The following is a 21719-nucleotide window of genomic DNA, read 5'->3' as shown; positions in this document are numbered from 1 at the left end:
GACACCATCTGAATATCAGGCAAAAGCTAACTCAACATTTTTTCCACCGCTGTACTTGGTCCCGTGCCTAATGATGGTCAGTGTAAACTTCTTTAGTAGTGGGGCTTAACTTTAAGAGTTTGGGTAAATTTTAGTTTTTGTATTGTTAAAAATGGCAGTATTTCTAGTCACTGCCAGACTTAGACTTTCTTTTGATATTTTTATCTAGGTTGGAAATGTGTCATTCCTAAACAGCCTAGGAGTCTTTCATAGTTTCTTTGCTCACTGCCTTTCTGCTTTCAGGAAACAAAACAAGGCAGCTTTAGGGAATTTTTCTGTTTGCATCCTAGTTCTATGTCTACAAGGAGGTGGGGGAATGGTAGACATGACAAGAAAATCAAGGATTAGATGTCACTTCTTTTGCTGTGGCATGTTTGAAGTAATGATTAGGCTGGGCTTCATGAGCTTGGGAAAATATGCAGCCCTCATTCCCCGCCCCCTCCCACCCCTCTTAATAAGCACAGGAGAAATTTAGCTTGCAAATGAATGTATGTGTTGGGGGCAGGAAGCAATGTCATTCCCAAAAATGTATGATGAAAGAAGCCTTACTTTTAGGAAGCTGTGTGCTATTTGTGATTACCCAAAAGCTCCCCACCTCCCTCAGCAACCAAGCTGTTTCTATTACCATTAGGTCTGGAACCTAATATGGATTTTTTGGGCGGTTACAGGTTGGAAGACGGTGCCGTTGGGTTGGGGGCTTCTACCATTTAGAGAAAGTCAGAAACAACCAATAAACGTAAACCCCAGAGAAACGTTTCTTTTATCAGCCCATCATGGTGGCCTCCTCTTTATTCTTCCTGCTGCTTTCTCTTTCAAGGGTGTCACAGAGTCCCTGTAACGGCAGAAGGGTAGAGGTGAGTGCCCATGTAGGAGACCTTGCATTGTCCTTAGCTATCCCATCTGCAGCCAGTAGTGCCCCACTACCCCTGCCATACTTTATTAATTTCAGAATTGGCCCATGAAATTAAGGGGACAAAAAAGGTATAAGTCAGTTTGTAAGAGAACTGGCAAGACAATATGTGATAAAATGTTGATGTTTCTTGTAGGTTGGGGGAAGAAACAGGGAGGCTTTTTATATTAAGATAATGTTGAGCTGTTGCATACCTGTCCGAATTACTAGTGTGTTGTGGTTTCTAGAGACAAAGTAGGAGGACAGGCTGCTTTTGAGGGAGAAGCAGCTCCTTACAGGAAAAGAGCTGGAACGCTGTCAAGCTAGACTCAAACCACCAGATTTCGTTCTGGTCTGTGATTGACTTGCATTGTGTTGTAGCTTTTATCTGCAATTCTGACATCTTTGATTTGGCAAGGGATTGCAAAACACTCACAGGCCCTGGCCAGGCTAGTGTTGGCAGATGGGGTGGGGTGCAGGAGGTGCACCAGCTTTCGTAGGTTCATGGCTTACTTGCAGGAACAAGGTCTTTTTGGGTAGAACAGAGCCTTTTTGGCTACAGAGTTCAGGCTGCCCTTTACCTATACAGGGGAGCTTCTTACCTCTGGTGCCAGGCACTGTCAGAGCAAGCATGGGGATCCCACTGAAACTCCCTCTGGTACCCGTGGCCTTTCCAATTTGAGCAGCACTGCTATAAACCATCTGGTGCTGAGCACCATCCAAGTCTGCAATCTTGAGTCCTCAGGCTCTGTCCCTTAGCCCACACCAGATATGGGATCTCAAAATGTGTGACCCTGGATACCCGTGGTAAATGTGACAGGTCAGCTTGGAAGTTTGTGGTTTCAAGTAGTAGAAAACTGACTGTGCCTCAGTTTCCTTATCTGTGAGATGAGTTCATTGTAGCACCTATCTCGGTTTACTGTGAGAATTCTATGAAAACTCTTGTAAAGTGATCGGCACGTAAAAATGAGCTAGGCAGAATTCATCTCGAGTACTGTGCTTGGTCCTGGCTACCATTTACCAAAAGGAACATTGACATCCTAGGGGCCCCTGGGTGATCAAGGATTGTTCTGGAGGTTTGATGATTTAGGAAGGGTCTTACTGATAGAGTGAATTACTTAGAGAGTTTGGAATATAGAAGAGAGCTAATTTTATCCTACTTATGGAACTAGACCAATGGGACAAGTTGCAAGGAGGCGATTTCAGAGTTGCTATGTAAGGTAAAATTTGCAAATGCCAGTAGCTATCCAGCAGTGAGCAGGCTTGGCTGTCTGAGGAGTTGCCGAGCTTTTTATCACATAGACATAGTGACCACCTACAGGCAGCACTGTAGACAGGATTCTGGCACTGGCTGGACTGTTGGATAAGAGGACAGTTAATGATCTTTCCAACTCCTAGATTTGGAAAATCCTTGGTTTATCTCTCTGAATACACTGGGAGCTTGTTGAGAGCAAGGATTATCTATTTATTTGTATTCTTCATAAGACTTTGTAAATAGGGTCAAGAAAACACTTAAAAATTGTATAATACTGATATATGTTTATTATAGAAAAAATACAATAAACCTAAGAAAGAAAATCATCTGTAATCGCACTACACAGAGATTACCTGGGGATGCTGTTAACATTTTGGTACATGTATTTTTGGACTTCTTTCTAGTTAGATATTGTGGCCAAAAATAGTACTATATTAAAAATTGTTTTGCATAAACTATCTTAAGTGTAGTTACACATATAGAAATGTCTGACAGATATTTGCAGGTGATATCATCCCATAGTGGTGGTGGGAAGAGGTAAGGATAATGTTCCTTTATCTGTATTTTCTAATTTGCTAACTTTACCTGTTCAACAAATACTGTGTGAAATTCTACCATGTGCCAGACACAGTTCTTGTTCATGAGCTATTTCCCCAGCCTCTTGACATCCCTGCCTTCTTGGAACTCATAATTTTATGGGGGCAGTGAGTCAACAAATAAAAATGTTAGGATCTGATGTCAGGTCATAGTAAGGGTTATGAAAAAAAAGGAGGAAAGAGAAAGTGGATGGGGGAGAATAGGTGGTCTGTGGGGGACAATTGGAAACCAACATGAAAGAACTTAGGAAATGAGTCATACATGTGGGAAATAATGATTGCCAAGTTAATTATATATTTCTCTGTTTTGGTGACAACTTAGTATTATTCTATTCCTGCCACACAATTTATTCAAAAACTTATTATTTTTGATTGTTTTTCTATCATGAATAGATGACCTTTGTGTGTGTCCTTGCTCACAATAACTTCTTTGGTCCTCTCTTTTGAACTATTGAGATGCGTTTTTATGGAAATTGATTTTGGGGTCATTATGTATGTCCCGCTTGGTTCTCGACTGTCTCTTACCTGAATGATATGAGGACCCAGGAGGCGGAGGGTGCAAAGCGGGCATGAGGCTACTCCAGTTTCCAGGCTGTTTAGGATGAATGTGTTTGCCTGCTTACCTGCTGGCCCAGCCCGGGTGCGGGGAGCAGCTGATTTAATTACACATGTTGAAAGGCAGAGTCTAGATTACTCTGATTAATGTGATCTAGGTTCCAACGTGTTGAATCGTTCTGATTGCTTAATCAGGACTTGTGAAAATGAGATAGGATAGTAACGTACCACTGTTTTCAAAGCCTGATTTTATTTTGACACTTTTTAGCAAGCAGAAGGGGTGGCGTATGATAATTGTGGTCAGTAAGGTGGCAGTGGACCAAGGCACGCTGGCTCTAGCTTGTAATCCCAGCACTTTGAGAGGCTAAGGTGGGAGAATCACTTGAGCCCAGGAGTTTGAGACCAGCCTGGGCAACATGGTGATACCCCGTCTCTACTACAACAACAACAGCAACAAAATTAGTTGGACGTGGTGGTGCCCGACTGTGGTCCCAGCCACTGGAGAGGCTGAGGTGGGAAGATGACTTGAGCCTGGGAGATCGAGGCTGCAGTGAGTCGTGTTCTTGCCACTGCATTCTAACCTGGGTGACAGAGTGAGACCGTGTCTCAGGGGAAAAAAAAAAAAAAGATTGCAACGATCCTTGTGGCTAACACTCTGCCAGCTGATGTTGTAATTAAGTGATTTGCTTGAAATATTTCATCTAATCTTCTCAGCTCGAATGAGTGGGTGTTGTTCCCGTTTTAAAGATGAGTAGACTGAGGCTTAGAAAAGTTAAAGGAGTTACCCAAAGCTAAACTAATACTCAAGTCCAGGGTATTTTGTTTTTGCATTTTGACAAAGCCTATGTCCTTAACCATGAAACTGTTTTTTCATGTTGTTTTCTTTCTACCTAATCTCTTTCCCATTTTCTTCATTTTCTGGGAACAAAGTGATCCGAGTTGGGACTACTGTTGGCTGGGTTAGAGTGATTTGGAAAGGAAAGAAGATTCAGACCTAGAAGCCATTCCTTCTTTCTATCTAAACACACTGTTCTCTGAAGCAGTCAGCAGGGCCCCATCAGAGAGGGAACACGAAGCAGATTTGAAATGTGTCTCCTCTCTCCGCTCCTGGTGCTTTGGATTAGATGTACCAGCAAGCGGTAAATGGCCCATCCGTCAGCAGCCCTGTGGTGAGGCAAGACAAGCCAGGGCCTGCCTGGGCCTTCCCTGAAACGGAGCATGCCGTGGCATCAAGCATTTTAAAACTGATTTTCTTCAAATGAAATAATGCATATTAAAGTATCTTGTAAAAGATGGGAATGCATTTAAAAATGATTGTATTGAATATCTAAATAGCTGACATCTTGGCTAACTCTTATACTTTAATTAAAAGTCTGGAAGCATGTGCCTTGAATTTTATATATACTCTGTATGTGTATATGTTGGTAATTGTATGTCTATGTGTGTATGGGTATGTGTAGACACACACACACATAAATCTAAACCTCCATTTGCTTTCCCAAACAAAAAGTATTGTCCTTAATCCATTAAAATCTAGGGTCTCTTCAAAGCACTTCAACTATTGCTGTAAAAATACTTTGGCCTTTCCTGATCTGTGGAGCTTATTGACTGTTTCACCATTAAAGGTACTTGGTTTCTCTAGAATGGGGAATTCAATACCTGCTAAATTGGATCAATATAAAAATTTATGAACAATGCAGACCTTGTCAGAGAACCCTTTTATTCATATATTCATATTCATAGAATTCTCTGTGGGAGTTTCCGCCTGGGGGATCACATCAGTATTTAGCGTGCACTGAAATATTCATGTCCCCTGATTAGCTGGATTTAATTGTTACATCTTCATCTCCTTCATGATGTGTCATTAGGATGCAACCCACCTTGAAATTTAAGTTGGTGCAGCCAGCTTAGTGCAGCGTCTTTATTTTGTCTGTGTTTCTTTCCAAAAACCCTTGTATAACCACATAATTTTCGTTTCCCTTGAAAATAAATATTACTACAAGTTAGGATTTTTTAGTGGAACATACTAACTTATTTTTAATAGCTACTATTGTCTTACAATATTTGTATAGGAAATTTTTACAAGGTATATAAAATATTCTTCTGTTTAGATTTTTAGTTTTTAAAGATCTCAACAGTTGAAGGTAATAACCTTTCCTTCTCTGTACTCTTTAAGCAGCAAAGTTAGGTGTTTGTAAGGGCTTTTTTACCTATACTACAATTTTGTCCTCTTTAACTTTCCCACATAGAATGTGGGAATAGCTGGAGATAATTTTTCACTGATTCCTTCCTGGGTCTGATACCAGCTGAATGGTCTATTTCTCAAGATGTTTAAAGTTTTAAAGAATGAATACCTCTCTATCCTCCATGCTAATTGTGCTAATTCTGCTTTCCTCTCTTAACAGAATAACCCTCTGAGATATTTTCTTCTCAACAGTTTCGTGGGTATTTGCAAGGATCTCAGAAGTGCTATGATATTCTGTTACAAAGCAGGGCACTTGGTAGTTATGAACAAGACCCTGGGGTTAGACAGACCTGGGCTTTCATTCTAGCCCTGTTACTTACTAGCTTGACAAGTTACTTAACCTCTAAGTCTCAATTCCTACCTCTTTAAATTGGAGATAACAGCACTACCCATCTCATAACATCAAGCACATAGCAAGCAGTTGTGTTAGCCGGTAAAAATTATGATGGGACTTATTTTCAGGGGAGCATATGTTTACAGATGGGATGGGATTGTGGGTCATCTTTGAAGCTCATTGTCAGTCTCAGACACCTCCCCACCTTGGGAGCCATTTCCTAACCATTTATTTGAAGAAGGGGAGGTGTGGCTTTAAGTGGGTCCTGGGGACCAGTATGACAGCTTTCACAGTGAGTACCTGGGCCTGCTTTGTGATCTAGCACTGTTCCCTATATCAGCCATCCTTGGGTAGGGTTAATCTTTCTTGTATAAATGGTGTCCCACTGCTGCGGTGTTGGAGCCTTTGAATGCTGTTCTGAGCAACTGAATTTCAGCTGAGGTTTAAGAAATAATTCAGGGGCCACTGACCTCTCAATGAAATTATCAGGTAAAATGAAAGATGAAAAGCTGCTGCTTTCTGAGTTGATCTAGGGCACACAAAAGTGATTTGCATGCAGTGAGACATCTTGTAGATTAATGAGTTTTAACTTTCAAGACTATGAGCAGCATTTCTTGAAATACTACATAGCAGGTGCCCCTAGCTGGAATTCCGGTAGTAAAGAGTAATGTTCCAGTCCTAGAAGTCACTGAACAGGCCTGATGGTATCCATCTAGCAGGGAACACTACCCTTTTGCCAGGCATTTTGTTCTTTACGTATCTGAATTAGAACACCTGGGTGTGGAGTCGTGGAGGGGAGGCTGAATGAGGCTGCTTTTTCATGTGCAGTTGTTTCTTGCTGTCTCCAAGGATAGCTGGGACATACACATTTTATTGACTACCCACGAGCTCTTGGATTGCCATTGGGAGAGAGGTAGCCTCTGGACAGGGAACCAGAAAATCTGAATTTGATGAACCTTGAACCTCTCTGAGTCTCAGTTTCATTTCTCTACAATGAAGGAATTGGACTAGATGTTCTCAAATTCCCTTGCCAGTGGTCAGACGATGTGTGATTCTGAAAACTCATTCCATTTTTAGGGAAAAGATCTTGGCTGAACAGTTCTGTATAGAGTGAAGCTTCCTTAAATGTTTGAGCTTCAGCAGATTTTTCTGGGACCAGTGGGCAAATAAAGTATGCAAAGCCCATAGTGCAGAACTCAGTTGCCTGGACAGGTGAACATGCCAGGCAAGCACGCTTAAAAGTTTAAAACCAGAAGAATCTTAGAGATAATCTGATACAAACCCTTCTACAGAGGATGAAAAAGCACACAAAGGACAAAGAGAATCATCCACATTTATACCAAGCTGAGCCCTAAGCTTCATCACAGCATTGGAGGACTTGCCCTGCCACCCTCCCTGCTCTCACCCAAAATCACATGGGTGCTGCCATCACGAAAACCCTGACCCTGCTTCTCCCATGTCTCCAGCCCTGCCTGTGCACACACCTCACCTCTGCCCCACATCCACCCCACCACACACACATACATGGACACAAGCAGGTTTACACATCCCTCGGGCAAGGGAGAGCCGTGATATGTTGAGTTGGAGGTGCCAGTGATGCACATAGTGGAGAAGATTTGAGCATAGAGTCCTCAAGTGTTATTATTATCTCTGGTACTATTAGGTTGGCGCAAAAGTAATTGCGGTTTTTGCCATTGCAATTACTTTTGCACCAACCTAATATTTGTTAGTTTTCTTCACTTCGGCTGATTCTCTACCCCTCTTCTGTGCCTTGGTTTCCTCATTTGCCAGAAGGAGGTAATAACATATCTCACAGCATTGTGGTGATGGTTAAATAAGATATGGCATGTAATGTGCCTAGCCCAAGCCCCTGATACCCGTAAATATTCAGCAAACAGTAACTATTAATATTATTACTTTCATTATTACTGCCCAGTAGCCTGGAATTCTCAAGCATATTCCCAGATTTTGGCATTGGGATTTCACACTGCCTTTCCTCTGCAGCTGATGGAACAGGTAAAGTGTATGAAGCATGCAGTGTGGAACCTGCCAAAAATATGTGTTCAGTGAAATTGAGTTCTGATTTATTCCGCTTTAATGAAGAGGTCACTGGATGAGAGAAGTTGGCACTACCCATTGTCATCACTAAAACATAAGCAAAAATTGTGCATACTTTGTATCTGGAAAGCAAGTGGCTCAGCTAGAAAGACAAAATAGTACAGTAGTCCCCCCTTACCCATAGTGTCAGTTACTTGCAGTCACCTGCAGTCTGAAAATGTTAAGTGGAAAATTCCAAAAATAAACAATTGGCAGGTTTGAAATTGCAAGCTGTTGTGAGTAGCCTGATGCATTTGCGTGCTGGGCTGCTTTGTCCGACCTGGGGAAGGGCTCCTTCCTTTGTCCGTATATCTGCAGTGTCTCTGCTCCCCACCCATTAGCCAGCTGGGTTATCACATCAAATGCCATGGCATCACATTGCTTGTGTTCAAGTCATCCTTATTTTACATCATAATAGCCCAAAGCATAAGAGTAGCAATGCTGGCATATTGTTAATAATTGGTCTGTTCTATTAATTATTTTGAATCTCTGACTATGAATTAAACTTTGTCATAGCTTTGTATGTATAGGAGAAAACATAGTGCATATAGAGTTCAGTACTAACAGATTTCAGGCATCCACTGCAGGTCTTGGAGCACATCTCCCTCCATTAAGGGGGGGACCACTGTAACTCCTGTCATTGCTCAGTGGGAAGGCAATAGAGGCATGCTGGCAGTGAGTGTTAAACTAGCACTTCAAGTAGCCAGACCAAGTTAAGGAGAAAGAGAACAAGCACAGTTTACCCCAGATGAACTCACTTCCCAACAAAGCCAGGAAGACTGGCCCAGCCCTCAGCACCGTGAGGTGCCTGTATCTAGATAGGGCCTGTGGGGATGAACTCATTCCTCTGCCTCAGCTGTGGCTACAGGTGCCTTTGGGCCCTATGAAGACCATGCTGTTCAAAGCGCAGAGTGAAGTCCCACAAAGATGAATCTAGGCTCTCCACCATTTTATTCAAGTCGTATTCCTTTTACCAACTGTGTTTCATGGGAAAAATAGTTGTCCTTCAGCAAATCGGGAAGCATAGCTTGCCCTTAGGCCACAGAGTCCTGGCGTGATGCAGGTCAGAGGAGATGGTGCCTGGAGAGTGCCGTGTGCACTGGGTAGTGTAGGCATGTCTGCTGTGTTTATTGCCAGTGGGAGCAAAATGCAGAAGCACCTAATAACCAGAAATACGCAGTGACACTCCTGGAGGGGCTCTCATCAGAGTCATTGGACTGCAGAGTTCAAGGACACCTTATGAAGTGTGAAGCCTTTTGTCACACAGCAGATATGTAACGGAATAGACATCTATTCACTTAGCAAAGAAGAAACCCCTGGGAGAGTCTGTCATGAGGGCACTGCTCACTTCTCACCTGGGCTCAGGGGGGCTGGACACCTTTCCTCTCAGAGGCTAAGAGGGCTTGTCCTTACAGTCAGTTGAACAGTGAAATTATTTTACTCAAGTTATGTTTTATCCAAAAATAACCACTTTGACAGCTTGCAGCCAAATGTCCAGGTGGTTTAGTTTCGTTTGGATACACACCGTAAAATGAACGTGAAGCAGGGCTCAAAACAGCCTAGGGAATTAGGGCCTTTTATCTCCAGAAATGTGAGGAATGTATGGATCTATATCCTTCATGCCCTAGATCCAGATTTGTATACGAGTGTCAGGGTCCTATCCAACCTCATTTAGGCCTCATGTTAAAATTTCACAGAGGACTAAGAGCTCTGGCTCTCAGCTCCTTAAGCCTTAGGATTTCAGCAGAATCTGGCAATGCAGCTATTGACTTCTTAGTCCTGTGCTGTCCACCAGGTGATACACTTCTCCAGGACAGGACTGTTTTCCTAGTCTGAGTGTCCCTAGCACCTCTGATGGGGCTTGGTCTGCCTGAGAAGGTTGTTGACTTCAAACAAACCCGTTTGTTGAGTGCTTACCTGGTTCCAGCCACCATGCTAGTCACTTTCTGGATGCCATCATTTGTCTTGACACAGGCCTACAACAAAAGGGATTAAATTGTGCAAAGACAGTCCACCAGCAAGTGGCATAGATAAGATTTGAACCCAGGTTTATCTGATTCTGTGAATTAGGATTAGATCAGCTTCATTTGCCAGAAACTCTCAACTTCATAGCGCTTTGTATAACAGAGGTTTATTTCTTGCAGTTCTGTAACAGAAGTCTGGGGTTAGGTGGTCCAAAGCTGTTGGGGTGGCTCCACAAAGTTGCTAGGGACTGAGGCACCTTTCTGCTCCCTAGAGTCTCAGCTTTGTAGCACAAGATGGCTGCTAGAGCTCCATCCATCACATAAGATACCAAACAGCAAGGATGGATGAAAGGAAAAAGGATGTGGCCTCTCAAAAAGATTTTCCCATACCTCTCACACAGTATTTCTGCTTACATCGCACTGGCCAGAACTTTGTCACATGGCTATACCTAGCACAAACTGCGCTGAAGGATGGGAACTGGAATATTTTAGCTGAGCAGCAGTATGACCAGCTAAAAATCAGCATCTGACTCCTGAGTATGAAAAGAAATATGTGTTGAGGAAGACACTAGCACAGACTCTAAACAGCATGTATTTTCTTTCTCTTTGGTTCATGGAACATTTTCTTTTCATCATACTTCATAGTTTATATGTCTGAATCTCCCACTCAAGTTAGAGGCCATTTCAGAAACTAGAATATGATTAAAGGGATCCCAAAAATTGGCATAAATATAATTTCCCATTTATACATACTTGACAATTTTGGTTGCTTTAGTACATTTATCTTTCCAAGATTTAAACCCACTGGTAGTCCTTTTAAAAATTACCTGGAGGCACTCTTATACACTGTTGGTGGGAATGTAAATTAGGACAACCATTATGGAAAACAGTGTGGAGGTTCCTAAAAAAAACCGTAAAAATAGAACTACCATATGATCCAATCCCACTACTTGGGTATTTGTTCAAAGGAAAGAAAATCGGCTTATTACAGGAACACCTGTATCCCTATGTTTATTGCAGCACTGTTTACAGTAGCCAAGATACGGAGTCGACCTAAGTGTGCATCAACAGATGAATGGATATAGAGAGTGTGGTACATATGCACAGTGGAATATTATTCAGCCATAATAAAGAATGAATTTCTGTCATTTGCAGCAATGTGGACAGAACTGGAGGTCATTATGTTAAGTGAAATAAGCCAGGCATAGAAAGACAAATATCACATGTTCTTATTCATATGTGGGAGCTAAAAAAGTTGATCTCACAGAGATAGAGAATAGAATGATAGATACCAGAGGTGGGGAAGAATGTGAGGATAGTGGGAGAGGGATGAAGAGAGAGGCTGGTTAATGGGTACAAACATGCAGTTAGAAGAAATAACTCCTACTGTAGCACAGTAGGGTTACTATAGCTGGCAATAGTGTATATTTCAGAATAGCTAGAAGAGATTTGAAATGTTCCTAGCACAAAGAAATGAAAAATGTTTGTGGTGATGGTTATTTTAAATATCCTGATTTGATCATTACACATCGTATGCATGCATCAAAATATCACATGTACCCCATAAATATGTGTAAATATTATATTTCAGTAAAAAAGCTTTAACTGCCTAGGACCTCTAAACGAATTTTTTCATGCTTGCCAACACACAACTACACAAATTCCTTCGTGTAGCATCACTCAGAAACACTCTAGCTTTTGAATTTGCAGGAATGCCACCAATAAGCCAGAGACTGGTGAAACCCCAAAAGAAGGGAGGTTATGTCAGCTTTTGATGACTTGAGTTGGTAATGCAGTGGGACAGGGAGTGCCACTGAACTCAAACGCACAGAGATTGAGTGTCCAGCACTCAAACTTGTGGGGGAAGTCCACTCCTCTCCTCACATACTCCGTCCAGGAGGTCAGGGAGTGGTCTGTCAGCCGACTCTAGGCAGTGTGGCTTGTGGCTGGTTGGTGGCTTCCCCCACTCCATCTTCTGCTCTCTCTAGTTGTAGCCTCTGCCGAGTAATTGCCAGTAAGAGACATGTTTTATTTTACGTCATTGTTACAGTTTTTCCTTCTGTCAGAGGAGTTGGTGGACAGACTGTAGCAAGGAAGCAAAATAACCCTGTACAATATTTATGCTACAGCCTGCATGTCCAGAAAACAGTCACTTTATTTTATTGTGTCTTTAATACAGAAATAACTCAGGAAAAAATGCTCATTAAACAAAAAGTACCCAAACAAAAAACAGCTTAAAACCACCCAAAGCCCATCACTAAAACATGAGAATGCTCTTTCTGGTTTATTTTTCTGTTGCAATTTTATTACTTTTATAATCAGAGAAGATATGTTAAGTAAAATTTTCATCCAAGTAACAAACTGAAAACTCTGTCATGTACAATACCATAGAGCCAGAAAACAGTGCTGTGGCCTTGGCCCTGGTGCTCAGCTGACTGTGAGACCTTGAGTAAGCAAGTCCGTCTCTGGATTCCAGATCCTCACCTGCAGTTATGGAGTGGGGGACATCAGTACCAAGGTTCTTTTCCCCACTCAGACATCTGTGATGATGACACGTGAGACAGTCTCTGAAACTGATGTGGGGTCACAGAGCTGACATCGAGTCCAGATGTTTCTTATTGAGGGGCCCATAGATAGATTCCAGAGTGTGTCATCACCATAATTGGTTGGAAAATATGCATGCATCCCAAACTCATCTCTGCCCTAGTAGAAGGGTCCATTGCATTCATGAGATTCTCAAGGAATCTGTTCTCACCTCATACATAGGCACCTTCTATCCAGAGAAGTGAAGGGACCTGCCCCCTTGGGCATCTGACAGCTCTTCCTGGAAATCTGGAGAGCTGGTAGGCCAGAAGGTATTATCACTCTAAGCCCGGTGCTCTCCCCCATGATAGTGACCCATCCTGGACCCCTCTTCCAAGTCTGTGATGGAAGTAAGTACTCTGTGTGTGTCTCCATCTGGCCCAGTTCATGGAGTCCGTGGGGGAGCATGCAGCATTCTCTCAGCTTTTCCCTCCAGGCCTCCCCCAACCCCTTCAAGCAGCCCTTTTCCCCAGAAGTAGGAGGGGAGATATAATGAGGAAGGAAGCAAGTCTAGGCTAACAGAGCTGGGATCCTTATCCCCACTCCTCAGTTTCTTCAAGAACATGTCAGCTCTCAAGTATTTTATCCTTCTCGCTGGAGGTGAGGTGGCAAATCCTCTCTCAAGAGTTGGTATAATAGTGTAACATGCCACAGTGTCAGATGCTGAAGAAAAATCCTCACACTGACAGTTCAGAGGCTGAGGGGGCAACCAACCATCAAAGGGAGTGAATTGGTTCCCCTTCCACCAAACAAAACAATCTCAACAAGACTATACAACGGGAACACTGTGGTATTTGGAGTGAGAAGTCACACAAAACGTTGTTTCTGAAACCCATGGTGACCTTTTCCAAGCCGCCCTAGCCCTACATCAGAAGACAAATACTGCCAGATTGCCTGACATTTTCTTTTTTAATTTTAAACATTGCTGATTTCAAATCGGCTATTGATCTGTTGGTTTGCTGCTCCGATGCAATTAAGTGAAGTCACATTTACTGCTATTAGAGTCTAACAAAAACAACTGCTTTGAAACCCCACAATCTGCCTTATATCTACTTCTCCCTCACTCAACACCCACCCCACCCTCACCCTGAAGCCTGCCAGCCAACATGCTGTGTGTGGAGGGCAGGTTGCAGAAAAGGACATTTTTCTAAGCCTCAAATGAGAATCTTCAAAGTCGAGTTATGTACCATCATCCTGTGTCCGTCTTTAAAGATCAAATGTATTTGCTCACTTCTTACTTGAAATCCTTCTTGGCAAAGACTACAAAAAGCCTATAAAGCCAGGGGATGGTTTATTCTAATTCCAGTTGTTCACCCAAATGTAGTATGGAATTCAGCAAGGGGATGGTCTGAGCTCCACCTGGAATGGAAAGTTTCAAGGTTTCAAAGGAGGTTTCAGGGTGTTGCTTGGGACCAGTGTGTTGAACGGATCTTAAAAATAGTTCCATCCATCGGCCTGAAAATCACAGAAGGTACATGTGTAGTAGGTGTGTGTGCAGCCAAAGTCCAGCCTTTATAACTTGGAAGTTGAACAGATTGAGATTCTGGACGTATGTGGGGCCTCCTGTTAATCTTTTGAAGAACATTCTTTCTAACTCCAGTTAACCCAGAGAAATGGCTGGGGAAAGATACCTCAGTTGATCCTTGGTTTGTCTTTTCACAGCATCGTTTGTCAGAGTTCTGGTGGTGCTCCTGAAAGAGGGCCTGCTGGCACATAAGCATCTGTCTGGCCAGTACAGCCTCTCGGGGGAAGTGGGTGGGGAGGCAAAGAGGAGGGAAGACCCAACAAGAAAATAAATGGGTCAACTGTACAAGGAGACCATCTAAAAAATGAGCTCTGCTGCTTTTTTCCCCTTAATGCTCAGTACCTGTCTGCCTGTCATACACACAGCAATTTAGATGACTGGATTCCAAAAATCCAAATTGCCCTATTCAGCTTTCATATTTTCCGAAGGTGAAAATTAATATGGTTCTGCATTTTCTTGCCTCTCGTGATTAGAATTAGGCAGCTCCACTTCACCTGTCAGGCTCATCCTCACTGAGTAACTTGGAGAAAGCCATTGGAAAGAGAAGTTTTGTTCTCTGGCCTGATTATACCATCCAAAATTAGGTCCCATGTCCCACACATAATATTTAGGGTGACCATATAACCCAGCTTGCTGGTAGCACACCTGATTTATGTCTGTTGTCCCCAAGACTCATAACACTTACCTTCATTCTCAAAAGTGTTGCTTTTTGGATGATAGGCTTTTTATTTGGTTACGCTAGTTGTGGGAATGAAGGGAAGGAAATGCATCTCTGCTACAATACTCTAATCTCCTCCTTTCTGTCACCACAGCTCCATTCGGCAGCCCTGGCATCACTAAAGGGAGATATAGTGGAACTTAATAAGCGTCTCCAGCAAACAGAGAGGGAACGGGACCTTTTGGAAAAGAAATTGGCCAAGGCACAGGTAAGGGATCTGGAAAGGTTTTTAGTTTGTTTTTTGTTTTAAATATTTAATCTTAAGATAAAACATGGGTACAGAAATTCCCACAAAACAAATTACAGCTTTATCAGCAAATACTCTGTCTTGGTCTGCTCTGGCTGCTGTAACAAATGCCATAGATTTGTGGCTTAAACAACATTTATTTCTCACAGTTCCAGAAGCTACGAAGTCCAAGGTGCCTACCGAGGGATCCCTTCCAGATGGCTACCTTTTTTTTTTTTTTTTTTTTTTTTGAGGCAGAGTCTTTCTCTGTCACCCAAGCTGGAGTGCGGTGGCACGATCATGACTCACTGCAGCCTCAACTTCCCAGGCTCAAGCAGTCCTCACACCGCGGCCTCCCAAGTAGCTGGGACTACCAGCTAATTTTTTGTATTTTCTGTAGAGATGGGGTTTCGCCATGTTGTCCCGGCTGATCTTGAACTCCTGAGCTCAAGTGATCCTCTTGCCTTGGCCTTCTAAAGTGCCGGGATTACAGGCATGAGCCCTTGTGCCTGGCCTTTTAATTACCTTGTTAATATTAATTTTCTTCCTTTGCTTTGATTTTTCAAGGACTTCTATCATTTGTATGTTACATCATCTTTGCCTGTCTTTATCTGTTACTATCTTAAATATTTTAAATATTTTTTAATTTAATTTTTTCTTTTCATTTTCTCTTGGGGTATTATATGTTATTTTTAGCCTTTCTTTTGTGCCTTCCAGTGTAGTCATCATTACTGAAATGCATTTTCATTTTATTTCTAACTCTTCTCACTTCTGAATTTTTCTAATTCCTAATGTTCTTTTCTGTCTCATGTCTTTTAGTTTATTTTGAAATAGTAGGCTATTATCTGGAGTGTTTTTGTTTGGGGGATTTTGTTTTTGGTCTGTGTTGTGGCATGCTTTTATGGTTTATAAGGATGTTCTGCCCTTGTTTTGTATAACTTTGTATGGGATTTGACGTCAGTATTTTTCTGTTTTTCATTTTCATGTGAAAAATAATTTCCTTGAACTTTCAGGAGGCAGGGTTTAAAATGGCTTTCTAAAGTGTTTAGAACCTAGCCTTCTGTTGTTTTCTTGTCAAAAATGGCAGCCTGCTTTCTGTCACTATCTGGCTCTGTTCCTTTTACCTGCTTTTGTCTGGACCTTTTCTTTCCTTTGTCTCTATTATTCCCATCCTGTTCAATTTTGTTTCCACTCCCAGCAGTTTCTCTTCCTGGAAGGCAGCCCTGCGGGCCGTCTCCAAAGTTCACAGGGACTAGCCTACGTTAGCCTCTTCAAATTTTCCTGTGGGCCCCTTGCACTGACTCTTTGGTCAGGCAAAACCCCTCCTAGTTTTAGCTACTATTCTCCAATTGGGTATCCTTACTTTCCGGTGAATTCCTTTTGGGTCTTTAGGGGTTTTCCAGTTCTCAGATACATCAACCTTGTTTTCCTCTGATTCTCCCCATGCTGATGCCACTCAGATCTTACGGATGATGTTGGTTTGTTCTTACCTGCTTGTATTTTGTTGTTCAGTGGCATACCTTGTCTCCAAGCTTTGGGCTTTACTGTGTAAGTGCTTTGTTTATTTTTATGTGGGAATTCAGAGAAATTTTAATACCAGGCTGCTATAGCCATCTTTCCAGAATGACCTGTGGAAAATTTTTGGAAACTTTCATGTCTCATAATCAAAGACTACTTGAGTAGAGGGAAAGGATTCTCTATTTAAGATCATCCACTTTCACATTTGATGGGCATCTGAAGGAGATTAACTTGATTACCCAAAGATAATGAGTAGCTCAGCAAGGCCACCAGTGCCTTTTCTCACTATAGGATGTTATACATGACAAAAATTTTCAGTTTTTACTTAGATGAAAATGTTACTTAAAATATTTTCCTTCTGATTATAAAAGTAATAAAATAGTGGTAGAAAAAACTAGAAAGCATTAGAATATTTCATTGGTGGTCTCCGAACTGAAACTTTTTCAGTGCTTTTTTTGTTGTACAGTGTTTTTTTAAGAGAAAATAGTTATTTTTGTATTTAAAAACAACAACAAAATGGTGGTGACTTTGTTTTCTAATTTATACCCACCCAAAGCCAGCCATCATTAGCAATTCTTATTGATGAGAATTTGTTTTAAAAAAGAAAATTGTGAATGCATTTAATTGGAAGCTGGCATGTACAGTAGTCCTGGATTTTAAAAAGTGACCAGGAAGGTATTTATTAAAATTTAAGCCTACAAAGACAGCTTTTACAGAGGATGGTAAGAGGATAATGGAAAATTTTTTCTCTAAGTCAAGGATTGATTCAGCTCTTTTTTTACTTATATGTGGTCAAGCCATCCTCATGTAATAGCTTTTGATGACTGATTTTACCCTTGATGATAATGGTCACATCATAGAACCATTTAGTGACTCTCTTATTTGCGTTCTTACGCAAAGTAGATTTAAAAATTACTCTCTGTTCCTCTCACTGGAGATTTCTTCCCACTTCATATACTGGAACCTAGGAAAGAGAACGTGAAAAGTCAGACTTACGTCTTTAAAAACATGAAATTTATGCAAGAAAAATATAAGAACAATGAAATGACTGCGCCGCACTGTCGGTGTTATATGCGTTGGTAAAAGAATCATGTTTGAGGCTTTACCAGATTGTGGAAGAGCAAATTCATGTGTAAACTTATGCTGTGTGGCTCTAGTAAGTTTTACCAGCTCTCTAAATATTATAGTGCCATGATTAAAATGTAAAATGTAAATGGTGGTTATGTTCAACAGACATTACCAAGAGAGCTGCAACATCTGTTGAATCATTATTAATGGTGACACTGGAACTGGTTGAATAAAAGAAGGTGTCTTATACATGCTTATAACATCAACCTGTAGGTAGAGTTTTGAGAATAGTGATATGAAGGGAAGAGCCCAATACCAATGTGATGGAGAAGACAAAGTGCTTCTGTATTAATTTTCTATTGCTGTATAATCAATTGCCATAAACTTACTGGCTGAAAACAGCACACCCCTATCTTCCCAAATTGAACAGGGGCACAGACATGCACCAACATTCTACAGCCCAGTGGGGACTGAGCCTGTGGGAAACTGGCTAAGATCAGATATAGTCCTGATTTGATGATTTCAGCATATTTGCTATTTATTTAGTACCAACAATTATTTTAAATTACTGCATTTTTTAAGTACTTCAGAAGGAGAAGGAGGTATGTCAAACAAGCTTATGAACCCCTTTAAAATCGGTGAGCAGTAATGTGGAATACTTTCTAAGCTCTTTATCTTTGGAAAGTAAGTCACCTGAATTTTCTACCTCTTGGCATTCAGGAAGAGAACACACACAGTTTTCCTTAACTGAAATGGAGAGAGTTTTTTCTTTTTCTCTTGTTTTCTGAGATAACTTTTCTGAGATGTAGTCGGCATGTATTTTTGTTAGGGTTGCCTCATTCCATTCCTTTCCTATTCGTTTATGCTTCTCTTGGGTAAACTACTATAGCTGCTTTGCTCCTTAATGGCATTTCCTTTTGTGCTGGTGCCTCTTTGTTTAGCTGGCCCACTTTCCCCTTAGCAAGGGAACCTGGGCAAGAACTTAGAGTGAGGTTGGAAATACCCCGAATAGTGTTAGTTGTGACAAATCCTGTGTGACCTTGAGAGGGTAACATCGCTTGTTAGCATATTTTAAAAGAGAGTGGTACTAACCCCCTTCACAGGATGGTTGAGAGGGTTAACAAATTAATGATGGCATTGCATTTTCCAAGAACCTAGTTCATAATGCTCTTAGGTTTGACAGCTGACACTAATGTGATGATTAAAGATCAGTGGCCTCGGTGGAGTAAGATAAAACCTGGTGAAGAACATTAACAAAACCATAAAGCTGCTTAGCATCACCACATTGCACAGGGTTTTTCCAACAGGGGCTCAAGTTCTCAGGCCAGACTGTCTCAAGGCTGAGTCAGGGCTTTATCCCTGGATTGCGCCATAGCAGGGATGAGCCTAAAGGATTTTATTCTCAGTGGTTGAAATGACGATGTTGCTTGTTTTTATTACACATTTTTGCATATAGGCAATTTCACCAATTTATGTGGCTAGACACAAGTATTTATATGAATGTTTAATTTGCTTCATCATCATGATAGGAAAGCTAAGATCTCAAGAAGAAACTCCGGGTATGTATTTAGCACCAGATGAAATTTGGGAAAAACAAAATTTCGTCATATCCAATGTCAATCATTTTTTTCTTTTCGTTTCAAACTGAAAGGCTGTAGTTGTGAGACAAATCTAGACTCCTAATGATAATGGCCTCCAGAAATTTATGTCAGGCAAGACACTGCAACCACAGGCTTTCTGGCTTTGTGGCACTGTACCTTCGGTCAAAAATTGAATATGGGCTGGGAGGAGGAAGAACCCTGGACCATGCAATTACCTGTAGTGATAGAAAAAAAAGCAGTAGCATATTATTTGAGACCAATTTTTATTTTGTTCAGCTGAAATTGTATGGGGTGTCTCTGTCCAGTAGAGAGAAGAAAATAGTCTCTAACTTACAAGTTGTAGTAGAAGAAACTGCCTTTGGTCCCAGAGGCTGCTAAGTAAATTATCACTGAATAATTGACTTTGGAAGCTAAAGTTGGCTTGTTGGAAGCTAGAGAGACTTTGAATTCCCTGTTTTACACTCCCTTGTGTCTCTTTTTCTGTTTTTATCCTCTCTGGGGGTTGAAGAGAGATCTCTTTGGGCTTTCCTAGCTCTCTTTGGTATCATAAGGCTTAACATTCGTGCTTCCTAGAGTTCACAGAGGCGTTTCAGGGTCTGAGACCAAGGCACCACCTAAGATCCTTAGGTAAATGGTGAAGAGGATATAAGCCCACAGGTCAGGGAGCTGGGGGAGGAAGACATAGAGGAGAGAAGATTGCGGCTGCAACAGCTTCAATGCCTTGATAGCAAAAACAGGAATCAAAGGGGTATTTGTTACCTGGGTTACAGGAAATAAATCAGTTGCTTCACATTGAGTCTGTTTTCTTATCTACAAAATGATGGTGTCAGCTATGCAGTAAAAACAAATAGTTTCAAATTTTCGGTGGCCTAAGATATCAAAGATTGATTTCTTATTTTCTACTGGGAGCTCACTGGGCCTGGCAGGGGACTCTGTGCTATATTGTCCCTACCCAGGCTTCCAAGCCGAGGGCCTCTACCATCTGGAATGTCGTTAGTGGCCATGGCCTGGGAAAGGGAATGTGGCAAGCCCAACGGAGCTCTTAAAGGCTTCTAGGCAAAATGGTGTATATTCATTCATATCTTATTGGCCAAAATAAGTGGCATGGCCATATTTAGCTTCAAGCAGGAGGAGCATAATCCTACCATGTGCATGGATGGAGGCAAACCAGAGGCTTGGTGCCACAGGAGTACTTGTTATACCACATGGTGGTCCTAGTGGATGGAGCATCATGTACATAAGAAAATAATGGGGAGAAATTAACACTATTCAGAAAAAAAAGTGTTAGGAAAATTACAGAAAAATGGGTGGGTCTTGTATCCGTTTTTTGAAAGTCTATACCGTACTTAAATTTTTAACTTAAAAATTGGAAAACTTATGCAAATCTTAAGTAGTAATTATAGAAGAGAACCTCTTTTCCCTGTTTGGTTGTTGTCATTGTGTTACCTTCCTGAATGAGGCCTTACAGAAACACGTACTCCTAGGTGACTCGTACGTAGAGGTGCAATGTTGAGCTTGGCCTAGCCTGTGTCCTTATTAAACAGAACACCTGAAACCACACACCATCCCAGGTTAAAAAGTGCTCTCCCAGGGCCGGGCGAAGTGCCTCATGCCTGTAATCTAGCACTTTGGAAGGCTGAGGCAGGCGAATCATTTGAGGTCAGGAGTTCGAGACTGGCCTGGCCAACATGGTGAAACCTCATCTCTACTAAAAATAAAAAAAGTTAGCTGAGCATGGTGGCACACTCCTGTAATCCCAGCTACTCGGGAGGCTGAGGCATGAGAATCACTTGAACTCGGGAGGCGGAGGTTGTAGTGAGCTGAGATCACCCCACCGCACTCCAGCCTGGGCGACAGAGCGAGACTCCACCTCAAAAAAAGAATAAAAAAAGTGTTGTCCCAGGTCATGAGAACTCAAGGTGATGAGAGGCAACAGGTCACTAAAGAACTAGAGTGTGGTGACAGAAGTGGGCCTCACTTTAACAGGCCGCTCCTGCCTATGTGGGAGGTGGGAGGACAGGAAGGCCAGCGATGGTGCATAAAATGGCTTTGTCTGCCCCGGGTGCCACCTGCTTATCTTCCACTTTTCCTGCACTAAAGTGCCACATTCCCTGCACTAAACTGCCACATTCCTAGGGTTGACTCATGAGCAGTTGGATGGGTGCTGTTGAACAAGGGTGTTGGCTGGGCGTGGTGGCTCACGCCTGTAATCCCAGCACTTTGGGAGGCCGAGGCAGGCGGATCACAAGGTCAGGAGATCAAGACCATCCTGGCTAACACGGTGAAACACCGTCTCTACTAAAAAAAATAGAAAAAAATGAGCCGGGTGTGGTGGTGGGCGCCTGTAGTCCCAGCTACTCTGGAGGCTGAGGCAGGAGAATGGTGGGAACCCAGGAGGCGGAGCTTGCAGTGAGCAGAGATCACACCACTGCACTCCAGCCTGGGTGACAGAGCAAGACTCCGTCTCAAAAAAAAAAAAAAGAACAAGGGTGCCGTGTTGGTTCTT

The 21719-nt window shown here is 42.0% G+C and overlaps 1 protein-coding gene across 4 annotated transcripts in view; it reads left to right on the top strand.

The window, feature by feature from the left end:
- Nucleotides 1-21719, top strand: part of MCC (MCC regulator of WNT signaling pathway) — a 478671-nt gene that overhangs the window by 321161 nt on the left and 135791 nt on the right. For all 4 annotated transcript variants that reach the window (XM_054488736.2, XM_054488737.2, XM_063665146.1 and 1 more), the window contains one exon: nucleotides 14895-15008. In XM_054488736.2, the coding sequence (XP_054344711.1) occupies nucleotides 14895-15008 (114 nt within the window). The remainder of the gene's footprint in view (nucleotides 1-14894; nucleotides 15009-21719) is intronic.

The sequence above is a fragment of the Pongo pygmaeus genome, chromosome 4 (assembly GCF_028885625.2).
Source record: "Pongo pygmaeus isolate AG05252 chromosome 4, NHGRI_mPonPyg2-v2.0_pri, whole genome shotgun sequence".
Classification (NCBI taxonomy): domain Eukaryota; kingdom Metazoa; phylum Chordata; class Mammalia; order Primates; family Hominidae; genus Pongo; species Pongo pygmaeus.
This window is presented reverse-complemented; position numbering and strand designations above follow the sequence as displayed.